The sequence below is a fragment of the Colletotrichum truncatum genome (genome assembly GCF_014235925.2).
Source record: "Colletotrichum truncatum strain CMES1059 chromosome Unknown Contig_0004, whole genome shotgun sequence".
Taxonomy (NCBI): Eukaryota; Fungi; Ascomycota; class Sordariomycetes; order Glomerellales; family Glomerellaceae; genus Colletotrichum; species Colletotrichum truncatum.
The window spans coordinates 2,182,258-2,195,594 of NW_027222401.1; the positions used below are offsets into that span (position 1 = coordinate 2,182,258).

At 52.2% G+C, this 13,337-nt stretch overlaps 2 protein-coding genes across 2 annotated transcripts; one reads left to right on the forward strand and one right to left on the reverse strand.

Annotated features, from left to right (window-relative positions):
* Positions 1 to 5,879: 5,879 nt before the first annotated feature.
* CTRU02_207384 (uncharacterized protein) lies at positions 5,880 to 6,962 on the reverse strand (the record flags this gene model as incomplete). Its single annotated transcript, XM_036719228.1, has 1 exon — positions 5,880 to 6,962. The coding sequence occupies one exon, from the start codon at positions 6,960 to 6,962 to the stop codon at positions 5,880 to 5,882; it is 1,083 nt and encodes a 360-aa protein (XP_036588935.1).
* Positions 6,963 to 9,194: 2,232 nt separating this feature from the next.
* CTRU02_207385 (uncharacterized protein) lies at positions 9,195 to 10,433 on the forward strand (the record flags this gene model as incomplete). The annotated part of the gene is made up of 2 exons (XM_036719227.1): positions 9,195 to 10,105; positions 10,199 to 10,433. 2 exons carry the CDS (start codon positions 9,195 to 9,197, stop codon positions 10,431 to 10,433), a joined length of 1,146 nt encoding a protein of 381 aa, XP_036588934.1.
* Between the last annotated feature and the right edge of the window lie 2,904 nt (positions 10,434 to 13,337).

A 13,337-nucleotide genomic window follows, 5' to 3' on the forward strand; every position in this document is an offset into this window, starting at 1 on the left:
ATCTATGGTGAGAGGTCCAGGTCAGCACTGGAGAGAGTGTGAAGGGTTTGGGAAGAGAGGGGGGGAGGCGAGAATTGAGGTAGCGCAGGAGCAGCAGCATGTACTGTACTGTACGTCTGTCTGGCAGCACCGCAGTGCGAGGGATTCTGCCCGGTTACAGATGCAGGAGGTTCCCGGCGATTTGGGAGGGTCGCCTCGGGTCAACCACACACGCACACCACACACGCCCCCAGAGCAAGGAATACCAGGACAGTCGGGTCACGGGTAAGGGGAGTCGCAGAGGGGGGGTCACGTACAGTTGGTGTTTCGAGAGTTGGATTTTGCGAAACGTGATTCGTCCGCTTACAAAATACTTGTCGCTATTGTTGATAAAAGAGAGATGGGGCTGCAGAAGATGACGGTTGTATCGATAGTTGGGAGAATTTGACTGGACGATCCTGTGATGATGATGGCATCAACCTCGATACCAAGGTCCCAGCCGGTGCGTCGACGCAACGTGCAGCAGCAACAGCAGCTACGATAAGAGCAACAGCAGAGTACAACTCTGTTGGACGGCGGAAAGAAGAGAAAATGCGGCCGATGAGACGAGCGCAGATGGGTGCACGATGCACACTGACTGGGTCTTGCTGTGCTGGGTGAGAGGGACTGAGAGTGTTTCAGACAGACGGAACGGGCAGGGCTTGTCCGGCGTCGGGGAGGCAGCACAACTCTCTGGGGGAACCTTGTGATGGACGTCTGAAGATTTGAAGATCAAGAGACAATCAGGCGAAGAGGGGCCCCCGTAGTGGATTCGATGGGCGAAATGATGTGCAAACTGACAGGTGAGGTTCGGTAGGGATGTCGATGGGTGTGAAGTATGAATGAGAACAGGTCGGAGCCCCCAAGGTAACGGGAGCAAATGGCAACTACCTGCGGTCCGAGTTTAGTTTCCTCCTACTTTGGGGGGGGGGGGGGAAACTGGAGGCGGTAGTTGGACGGGAAAAGGTAATTGTCTTCAAGACAATAGAGCGATGGTCCCGGGCTGACAAGGAAAAAGTAAAATGGGAATTTCCCCAGTAGCTGTCGACCGAGGAAAAGGAACAGTGAGAAAAAAGAAAGTCGAGAATTGAAAAGGCGTCCAGTGCGCGCGCGCGTGAGGATTCCGTCCGGGTCCGTGGGTATTGTGCGTAAGTAGAGGTATCCCCGATGGGCGACGGACGGCAACACACGGAAGGTTATCGTAAATCCTGTCGGGGCTCTTTGACAGACCGGCGTCGACTTGACTACGCCGACGACTTACAGCAAAGGCTGCTGGCTTGTCTCGACTGTGCGAGCGAGGGTCGTTGTCGCTTTTGCTCGCTTCTCAACCGGGCCTTGGGAAATGGCTGTAAGGGAAGGTGAGAGAGAAGAAGAAAAAAGACTAGACTGGACTCAACCGAAGAGGTCGAGAAGAGGAGTCGAAGCGGAACAAGAGGGGGAGGGATGGGGGGGAGGAGAAGGCGAGGAGGGATCCCTGGAGATCAAAAAGAGGAAAGCCAGAGTCGCAGTCCAGGAGGCAGTTTACCAGAAGAGGGTTTGGCCTGCTCTAGGTTGGGATCTGGAGCCGGGGGTTGGCATCAATATTGGGATATGGTCTGGCCTGAGTGACAGCCCATTCATGATCATCGGAGCAGAGTATGCTCCACCTGACGAGCACAGGGGTGTGTGATATTTTTTGCTCGAGTGTGTCCTTTTTTGTGTGGCATTCTTCTCTGCTGGATACAGACAACAAGAGAGAGAGATGTGCAGTGGTGGGTTGCTACTATCTAAAGGCGAACATGCGTGGAGAATTTGGGACGGGATTGCGCAAACGACAACATTAAAAATATGGAGCTGTAGCAGGGAAATGACAACGGGGGAGGGGGTGGTGGTTTATGACACCTGAACGCCCCCCCTCTGTTGTCTCCTCCAGAAAAGCCATTTAACTATTTAGTAGTCAGAGAAAGTCGATAGACTGTAGAACGTCTCAGTCAGCACTTTCACATAACAACTGGTCATTTTCTAGCGTCACCATCAGCAGTTTGGCAAGCGTGAGGCGTCGCTCAGTTCCAATAGTCAGGCAGGACCCTATTCCTCATGTGTGTCACGGGCTGCCACGGCTGCCCCTGGTTGCAATTTACTAATAGAAGGAGGTCGAGCACTGCCGCCAAATCTGGCAAGATGGAAGGAAAGCACGGCTCGCATTGGAGGCTGTGGCTGACGCCAACACGAGTATTCCCGGCAAAACGCTCCCACGCTGCCTGCCTTGACTGCCAAGAGGGGACTCCGCCAGGAACCTTCTGCCCGCTTCAGGTGCTGCTAGTCCAACGCTCCTGCCCCGGCTGGGGGGATTCTCCGTTGAGCCCCTGTCTTTTTCGGAGTCGAGCCAGTGGGTCAATTGACCGCATAGTGGGTCGGCGATGAGCGTAAGAGGTTTAAGCGGAAACACTAGCGCAGGCACACACACCTTCAGACCCAACTGTGGGCCCCTGCTACCATGGGCTAGATGGCCCGATCTGGGGTGGTTCCTTACTCCACTGATTGCTGACGGGACCTGGGTCTCCAACGCCATTGCCCTCTGTCTCTTTAGGGGCTTTCTCTTTCTGTACACTGCTTTGTCACATCACTTCCGAGAAAAAGAAAGACATCCATGTCATCTTGCTACCATACTACATACGTACAACCATACACATGGACACGAGGTTACTGTAAAATGCAAGTGTCGTGTGGTAAAGACACACAACCCAACCTGGTCACGATAAAAAAAAAAACCAGGGGTGGCTACCCAGGTAAGAAACGCCACTAGAACACGCTTACAGCATCTCTCTCTCTCACACATCCTATTCAAGCCCTCTACAGGATGCTTTCTTCCCCTGCAAGTTGCGGTATGCCTGTCCTTCTTGCCGTTTTTTCTGCATCTGTCAGAGGTGCCGGCGGTGTGATGGAGTGCAGCGGGAAAAAGAAAAGACATGCCGGTTTGGAACATATGCCTGCGCAACTTTGAAGAATCAGTTCAGCCAAACTGCGACCCCCAAAGTTGCGATCACCAGCCCGCGCTTCTCCCAACTCAGACAATCCGACCCAGCCTCTTTCGTCTTACATGTCTCTGATCATATGTTTACGGGCCAATTTGGGGGCCGCAGTAGCCAACAAACACCACCACTCACTGCCGAACGACACCTTACGTAGTGGACTACACAGAAAGTACGCCGATACCATTGTCGAGAACCCCGATCTGGTACCCCTAGCCAACTCCAAGACGGGACGAATTGAAACGTTACGCCCCTCGGCCTGATGTCTGGCACAGAGAAAAATGAGAGGAAAATATTCCGACAACTTTGAACCCCATCCCCCGCTTTCAAGATGCCCTACCAGTCGGCTGCCCCCCGAGGCATTTGATCAACAGCGCCCTCTACTGTAGAGAGACTGTTGTCTAATTCGCGAGTCTTGGTCGAGTATTTGGCTGTCAGATGCGAACTGGTATCCCGGGGCCCTTTCACAAGCCGCTCAACACCCTGACAGCAAGCATCGCTATCTTGTACGGGCCCAGAGCGCAAATGGCGGAAGAATGGGAATTGATTGTTTTGCGCCCGCCCTTCGTTTATGACTTGTCGTCTCGGATCCCTTCACCCCCAGCACCAGAACGCTGATCAGCATTACCTTAAAGGCATTTGAGCGGGGGTCTGCCTGCGCAGCGCAGAATGGAGAGTGCCTGTAATCACGCTGCCTGCAGGAGCATCACGACGCGCACCGTCGACTTCGTCGCATCTTTTGCGCGCCCAGTCAGGTACCACGTAGCAGACGCTGGGGATGCTGGACTCTTTTCTTGGCCGTGATGCACAGCAGAATACGGGCCTCATTCGCTTGCATTCTTCCTGGCGTACACGACGCCCAACAAATCGGGTTCGCCCTCACGTCAGCATCGCTCCACCCATCGCTCTAGTGGTACCGACAAGACCAAGACGGACATCAGCCGTGAGAGGGGCACAGCGGGTTGGTAGGTAGCACGGGAGCTTTTACCAACAAGGTGCCCACCGTTGACCATCCACTGCAACCCGCAGATGCAGATGCGTCTTTTTGTTCTGCAGAACGACTGCAGGCCGAGTTCTAGATGCGTTTCAGTTGCCAGATGCATGCTGCACGCATGGAACATGGCTCGAGGGCAAAGCCCTCCCCAGCAGCCGTCCCGCTCTTTGGTTCTCTTTATCCGTCACAATTGGTTGTATCAGGGCCAACTCTTCCAGGTGAGGTCCCTGTCGGTATGGACCCTTTCCTCTTTCTACAGGGACGACGCCGCTTGTCGAGCAGTGCACCGACACCGACTTGGCACCTTCTCCGGTGTTTCTCCCTGGTTTTTCGAGGCCACGGGACCAGTATGTAGATTGGAAGGGTTGATATTTCTTCAACTTTGCCCAACGAAAGCTTCTGGCGGTGTATGTGTTCTCCTGGGTGGGACTGCTGTTGAATTGAACCCCGATTTGGGACAGGTTGGCATCGTCCGGGCAAAACGACCACCATGAGACAAGCCCAAATGGCCATCCCCTGTCCCAAGAGCCGTCACCGCATCGAACTAGACAGGTTGTTGCATTGCATGGCTGCAAAAATCAACACACAGTGACTACTTTCTGCTTTATCTCTGCCATAGTACGGCATCTCCACGCAACTTCAATTGCCGCCCTGGGCCTCCACACGTGGATATTGGGACGAAACGAAACAACGCATCGACGGATGCGCGGGTCTGCCGCCTTCACAGCGCAGCAAATCATGCGGCTGCATTTGTCTGGTTTTGTTCAGTCGTGTTCATTTGGCCCGCGGCACGTCATCTCCGAGCCAATGGCTTCAGGGATGCACTATGGCTGACTATGATGCACTTACTGTCAGTATTTGAAGCCACTCAAGTGTGCCGTAGCGCCATGAAAATTTTGAGTTTGACGGTTCGACCCAAAGCAATTTGCGAGCCTCACTCTCATTGGCACCGTCCTAGTTCCCGTTGGTCGCTCATCAACGTCAAACCATTCGGCCCCACGGCGCCGTCTAGTCTCCGTTGTGGAGGCGTCTTACCAAACCTTGGGTCTGGACTTTGATAGTGAAAGCCATCTATTCGTGACGCGACACACGGATCCAAAGAATTGGACTGCCTGCCAAGTCGACAGCTGGCGTATCGCGTGTGTCTACGTAGTAGACTAGTTTGATGACAACGTGAGCAAAACATTCAATCGATAATGTTTGCTGGTTCCTTAATATTCGGAAATAAGCCCGTCATCCGATATAAGTCATTCGTAAAACCAAGGAAGTGGTATTTCCAATTCCGAGCAAGCAAATGTTTTCTCACTGTCTGACCTGAATGTCGCCAACAGCTTCACCCAACATTCCGGCTGGGTGTCGATCTCTAAGAAGGATCGAATTACAGGGGGATGGTCGGTGAATTTGAATTTTTGATTGGAAATTAACTCACTCATTGTCAGATTTGGGTCAGGAGACATGTTCTGAACTTGAAGTTGATCAAAAAGAACGTCTCACACGCCTGCGGCTTGTTTCGAGCGAACCCACAACTTGCAACTCACAATATCAAAGTGCTCTTTAGGAACGACACATCATTGGCTTCAATTAAGGGATCACAGAACTCGGGTCTCTTGGCACGCGACTATCTCAGACAACATGCTCGGAAATTGGTCTATGAAGGGCTAAGTGCAAAATGTTTGTTCCTTTCCTCGGATCTCCCGAAAGATCTTCGTACGGCTAGGATTATTTCTCCCCGTACTCAAGGTTTTAGATTAAAGAATTCACACCAGTGAACTTTAGCCGGCTCTAGAAAACCGCTCGTAGGGATATTGGAGTTAGAATTGGAGAAAACTGTCAACACCCGATTGCCCAAAAGCCCTTTACGATGGTGACGTCTGTTTTTTCGACGCGAGAGTAGGGAACAGCGCCCGCCCGCCACCCTCTTTTGACTTCTTTGTCTTTGCCTCTTCTTCCATCAGGGCCTTGTCCTTTTCAAAATCCTCAATACTCTGGATGATGACCCAAGAAATCCGCTTTACCCGTGACTTCTCCTCCCTACACTCCTTCAGCTTCTTTCCTTTCTGAAACCTCTTCCAGGACCTCTTGCGCGCGGCCTTTGCCTTCTTGTCAGTATCCTTCAACTGTTGCTTCACCCGCCATGAAGCCAATCTGGCCATTGTCTTGGTCTCTGGTTCGGGTTCGGGGATGTTGAAGTCGAGCTTGCAAACTCTGTCCTTGAGATATTCCAAACACCGATCCTGGGGTGTCAAATCGAGTGTATCTTCGCCGAGTGGCGCCATCAGAGGGTCCTTCTTGTCCAATCCGAGGTTCCTCCTCAAGCTCTTTCCGCTGACGATGCGGGCGTGAAGGCCACGAGGGTTGAAGTACTCCTCGTTCTTGTGGTCAATGAACTTGTCGCACTTGGCCTTCGCCATGTAGTACGTCAGGCCGGTGGCGCCTACTTCGATGAGAGCCGCGATGCCGTCGGCGCCTTCGAAGGGAGCGAAGGCGACGCCGACGCCGACTACTTGGGCCGCTGTTACCCCTGGATGGGGGGCAGTTAGGATGTTGAGGCTGTCAAGGAAGCTCAGCCATTCCGACTGCGGGACGCCGTGGTGCTGTAGTTCTGGAGCCCACGCCCTCGCAAAGGGAAACGTGCTCCCTGGGTTGACACGTGGAATGACAACGGGACGGGACAGCGGGCCTCCTTTGTGCTCACTTGGAGTAGATGCTGGTTTCTCATTTGTCGACTCTGCAAGGTCCAACTTTTCTATGATGTTTACTACGTCTGTTGACTTTTGCGGGGTTGAAGGTTGGTGGGAAGTTTCGTCTCCTGGATATGCCGGGGGCGGCTCAATATCCAGACCTTCGGCGGAAACTCTCGTAGCGTCTGTTTTCAAGGCCTGTTCGGGCTTCGATCTCACGCAGGTGAACAAGCGGTGCTGGATTGTTGATTTACCCATGGTCAGGCAATGGTATACCCGCAAGCTGCGGTTAAACACCAAAGGGAAATCTGACGTTGACAGAGATAAAGACAAGCACACTGGAGAACGCGGATGTAGAACATCAAAAGCTTGGTTGCAATCACTCGAGAGGACGCGACGAGGAGCGCGGTTATATTGCCATGTCGGCAGGTATGCTTCTTTTCTACCGTAGGGCAGAAGGTGAGGCAGAACACCTTAACCCGTGGGCCACTGACGAGCTGCGATAGGATGCACTTTTACTCTCAGAGGAACGGGCTGAAGCTGCATCGGTTCCCGTTTGGGTTATTTCAGTGGCTGTGCAGCAATTTTCCTGCGGGTGCTATCTGGATGCGTCAGGCCGAGTGTGAATGGTTGATATCGTTGATAGCGTGCTACCCATCCTACTGCCTACCTTGTGGTGCAGCCTCACAGCTGAATGGGTGTTGTGACCGTATTTCGTGTCAGCCACATTCCCCCCTCCCCCCTGCAATGCAACAGTGCATAAAAAGCGCGCATAAAACGAATAATTACCACGTGGTGGTGGTATACCCCTTCATCGGTCTTCACCGGCGACGCATGAGACGCGATCTACTATGTAGGTAGTAGTAATACTGGACTGGAGTGTAGTAGTGTAGGAATCAGCAGGAGAGACCCCTTCCATCAGCCCAGCTACATCATTTCATCTGCACTATTTCCAGCTGCCGAGACGGGGGCGGGTATGGAAGACGTCTAGATTTCTGGGCACTCAGGCAGGCTACCACCTAGTTCAGGCCCATACTCTCGGGACCTTCTTCTCTCTGACGAGAATTTCCCTGCCTCCCTCTCGTGGCTGGCACAATGATTACCACGTAGTTCCTAGAGAAAAGAGGGACTTGGTGCAGGGTTTGACTATTGCTGCTCTTGCTATTGTGGCATTTTGTATCACGATGATACGGCGACGAGGGGTTTCAGACCATACGAAACCCCTTGCTGGCCGAGCGGGCTGGGTTGAATATCGATAGGAAGCGTAGATCAGGAGACGCTTGTAAGGACGCTTTTTGTCCAGTGTTCTTCTCTACTATTATGTCTTCCCTTCTCCGCGCTTGCCTTACTAAGTAGCAGCTGCAGTGCAGCTGCAGTGTTCTCCTGTACGAATCGAAGTCTGCTGCTGGGTGGAAGTTTTACGCCATAGACGTCATGTGCTCTTCTGATAAAGGGCTCTGACCACGACATGCCTGTCAAAAAGAAAAGCAAAGTTATGCAAGGAAGCTGCGAGGTTTTTGGTTTTGGGGGGTTTTCCCCTTGCTAGATTTGTTAAGGACAAGATGGAACACAGTGATTGGGCTGAAAAAGTCAACTCAAGCGCGCGGAAGTTTGCGTGAGAAGGGTGATCTGATGGCTGGCTCTAGCACGGACACGCCCATGCTTTTTGCAGGTTGGGATAGGCAAAGGGAAGGTTGTGAGCCGCACGTCATTGGGTGGGAGGTGAGGAGATGGTGAGCGGTTGGATGATGACTGATGACTGGTGAGGCAAGATGAGCATTGCGCAAGACCGATCGAGTCCCTTCCTGCTGCTTCCCCTGCGGTTGGTGGGGAAGTATATGACATAATCGAACCAGAGACACGCGACGGCGGCAGCGCTATGTTCAGTGCCGTGGTAACAGCCTCAGGCACCCATCACCAAAATTCGAGCTGAAAGTGCGTGCAGAAGCCTCCTCCGTAAGGCAGAAAGGTACATCCTAGAAAGTACCTCCCGTCTATCGATACAAGGAAGACCCCATTCTTCTCCGTAGGTTCCGACAAAGTCACTCGATTGCGTTGACCGCTGCCAGCCGCCAGCCAAAGTCCGCTGAGGGTGACAGCCCAGTCACCCCGTCCTGGGCTTGTCTCCTCGTCCCTTAGCGTGTCCCATCTGTCCCATCCCCCCCTCGCTCTAACGCCACTTTGCACCTGATCTCCATCCTACTGGGTAGGCACCTTGCTGCGTGGTGCGTAAGGCATTCGCTAGCCGGTCCCTTTACACGTAACTCCACCCATTGACACAGCACTAATGTCATTGCACCTCTCTCTCTTCCACCCACTCCGGCCTCGAAACTTCAACCTTCCTTTTCCTTACGACCACCCTTTGACCGACCATCTTTCACCTTGCCACTTTTTTTTCTCCCTTTTGTCAAATCACCTTCAAGTCAACCCTACGAAAAACCGAACCTAACACGATTTCTCTCATACGAAAGAGGAACACAAACCGTCAGAATGTTGTTGAAATCCCTCGCCGCCGCCGGCCTGGCGATTACGGCCACGCAGGCCTTCGTGGTGATTCCCGAAATCTCCGAAGCCGACAAAGACATCGTCAACTCCCTCCCTTTTGAGCAGCCCTCTTCCGCTATGGGCATCCAGAGCAAGCTCCTCAAGGTCGACTGCCCCGGCTGCCCCCTGACCATGAAACACCATGATGGCCGCTATCACACAATGACCAACATTGAGAACCACCTCGAACTCACCTTTTCCGTCGAATCCGACGCTGCCGGTGTCGACCACCTGCTCGTCAATAACTTCGAGCTCTACCCCAAGGCCTCGTCTTGGTACTCCGCCCTTCGCGCCCCTCAAATCCCCTCTTTCACCGAGGCCGCCACGAAGCATCCGCGTAAGACGGACCCCAACACCCCCCAGCTGGGTTACAGCTTGGGTGTCCGCGCTGTTGCCAAGGATGCCGAGCAACAGCTCGAGCTCGTCGAGATCGACCTCCAGATTATCGAGGTCGGCAACAGCTTTGTCAGTGACGTCCCCAACGTCAACGTCAAGCTCATCAGGTCCCCCACCGGCAAGCTGATGATTGCCTCCGCCGAGACTACGGAGACTTCGGCCCCCTCCCCCAAGGAGGAGGAGTCCAAGACTCCCGCCGACGAGACCTGCACCACTATCTACTGCAAGTGGCGTGCCGCCATCCTGAAGAACATGCGTGGAAAGAACTGCGGTGGCCGCAAGCACCATGGAATGCCCGGCCAGATGCGTCAGGGTCACCACGGCCACCACGCTCACCACGCTCAGAAGAACGGCCATTTCAGACAGCACCACCACACCTGGGGTCAGCTCGCTAAGAACATCACCTCGCACATTCTGCTCCCCATCCTCATCGGCATCGTTGCTGGCGTCAGCGTTAGCATGTAAGTGTTTCACCCCCTGCCGCATTCCCCGCTCTCCGAGTCGCGTGACCCTCTTTTTCGATTCTCGAGATCCGCTAACACGAAAACCTTCAGCATTGGCATGATGGTCGGCACCTTTGTCGTCTGCCTCTGGCGTGTGTTTGTCCGCCGCCAGCCCCCTTTCGCCCGCCGTCACTGCCGTCGCCGCTCCCGCAAGTCTTCGCACCGCGAGGCTGCCGCCGCGGAGGAGAAGTCCGGCTTGATGGCCGAACAGGAGGACCTCCCTCCCTACCAGGACAACGAGGACACCCCCAAGAGCGAGACCGAGACCGAGACGACTCAGGTCTAAGGGCACCACTCCTCAAAACCAATCGAATTGAACCAAAAAGAAACACTTGAGAGACCGAACTGATGATACCACTTTTCCTTATATGAATTTCCTTTGCTATTGCTTGTCTGGGGGCTCAAAATGAAGAAACCAAAAATACCACATACAACACACAACACACCATAAAGATTGGACATGAGAGTAAACCACACATCTCATTCGGAAGCGGCGTTTAGCGGATGGGGACGGAACGGGAAAGGGCTTTAAAGGAGGGATCGGCGTGTCTCGACCACGCACCTCCATAAATATCATAACATGGTCGGATGCTTTTGATCAAGTTTTAGGGCGGAACGTGTGCTGAATGCTACTGAGAACGGAACGGAAAGAACACACACACACTCTCACTTGGGTCAGCCATCGATATCAACCAAACACACCACACCATGAACTTTGAGATCGTATTCATAGGTCAAAAACTTTCCACATTCCTTCAATTGAGATGTTCTAGCGATAGCGGACTGTGCACATCGTGACTCGACTTTTGGACTGCGAAGACGTGGATGGCGCGTGAAGCGGTATACGGCTTTTTTTTTGAACTGAAGTCGCAACAGGCCATGTACTCAATCATGTGTGCCGTCCGTAATGCGGGTTGTCTGCGGATTTGTCGCTAGGGCGTGGCTACCCAGCCGGATTCGTCGGCTTATACCCCAGGCCAACGTTCCCCACTAAATGGATGCGTCGGATATTGCTTGTAATAAGTGACGAGAAATCCCGTCGCATGCTACGACGACCCGACATCCGGTTCGCGGCTCAGCGTGTCGGGGGCGCGTACGTGGCATACTCTCCGACATTCTGGTCGGAGGGATTGCGGTGATGTGAGGGGGATGACGGGCGTTTAGGGGGGTTGTTGTGCTTTTGTCGTTTGACTTTTGTGGCTGGTTACACTACACACGATGGGGTGTTTGGGGGTGTTTGGGGGTGTTTTTGGGTGCTGGTTTGCGGCCCCCCCCCCCGGTTTTGGATTCAGTTGTGGTGTGGTATCTGCTGTTGATTTACTGCTGGGATTCGAGCTTGTGAAGGTTTGATTATTGGTTGTTGTGGGTTTGTTTTTGGTTGTGTTGTGGGAAGTGGACATTGAATTGCGTGATGGCTGGGCGTTGAGCTGTACCTGGTTACCATTTACATTTTCGATATGATCACTAGTCTGCAACACCAAATACCGAGTATATGTTTTTATACATGGACATTGATTTCTGGAATCGCTGGTTGTGCATGGGTTGACTGAGATTATGGATAACGTGGATATTTCTCAATGCTGAATGCCTTTTACTGTAGTTTATGCTTCCTGCTGAATCGAGATGTTGATGCCACAAATGCTCAAGTGTCTTCACCAAGGGGGGTTGCTATGAACTACTGATTATTGTTGAGTTTATGAGGTGGCGGCACTGGTCAGCGTCGTGGTTTGCCTGTCAATCTCGTACTGTTCGTGGAGAGCATAATGTACTTGGTTGATACGAGCGCTTGTTTCTATATGGCATCCTCCTCTGCCAGAACCCCAATTACATGTTGAAGACATGGCATCGGAGTCGTGGTTTTGTTCGTAGGTAGCGATGTATGAATGGTTTACTAGGTCTCGATATGTAAACACATTTTTCCGCATCTATAGTTTTGTGAGGACTCGCTGAAAAAGATGAAGATAGTCAAAATAGATAGTATTCGCACACCATTTAAAACCCGTGAGTAACATTTTCACGCTCAGTTAGGTGTCGGATTGTTTAGTTGAATTCTGGCATATGTTGTTAGGCAACGATAGGCATTGTTTCGGCACAACAGTGTCGACGTGCTCCCACTGGTATCACAGCTACGAGTGAATGGCACGTTCTGTCCGGGAACGAAACGTTCTCTTTCTGCCCCCTTTTGCCTTTTGGGTTATCCACGTACGCATATAAGTATTGCAAAGTCCGGAGTCAATGGCTGTGGACAGGGAAGGCTTGTGGTGGTTAGCGTCGCCCAGATCAACAATTCTGAAATCAGTTCTAAGGTTCTTACTACAATGGCAAGGGTTGCTCTTCCGCTCAAATCTGCAATACTGCAAACTACTATGGTCAGGCTATCAAACTCAAACTTTATGATCCCGAGTACCATAGCATCCATAAATCTGAACAAGGAAAGCCTCGAGAGTGAATCTTTCAAATACCTTGGATGGTGGATGTGAAACTGACTACAGCCTCACAACCATGGCACATCATCAATGATTTTTGGCAACCTCTTTTAAGGCCATGATAATGGCATTTTGAAGTTAGCGGATTAGTTCATGCAGAGTCGCGCTTGTATATCTGCCATCGGTACGATCACCTATAGCTTCATGGATTGCCCTGTAATACGCCCGTAACTTGATGGATGATAATTATACAGCGGTGACATGTACACTAGATCAACTGAGTCACCATTCATTCTAAAGAAAATGGACAGCGAGTCCACTGGTTACACGACAAGATCATGACCTGATGATTCTACTACACAGTGGCATGGCGTGGAGCGCTCGAATAGACATGAAAGGGAGAGAATCTCATTCTTTCCCACCCTTCAAAGTGGTAGTACGAGTCTACAATGTCCAAAATGAGCAATCTATAAACACAGCTTGCTGAGAACGACATCCATTCTTAAGTTGATGTGTCACTGACGGCGACAGCCGTCCGGACTGGTCGTTCCGCCCTACCTCTGGTGTCTGTCATCAGCTGCAGACACGCACTTACACGCAGGCGGATCCAGATACGACCTTTCCAGGTCAACACTGATCGTATAGGATGTCATAGGAGGCAGTGACGTATGAAAAAAAGTTACATTCAGCCGCAAGACACCTCTTCCACGTGGCTTTCGAATCTGACGTATCTTGCTTTTATATCAGACGAGACGAATCCATCG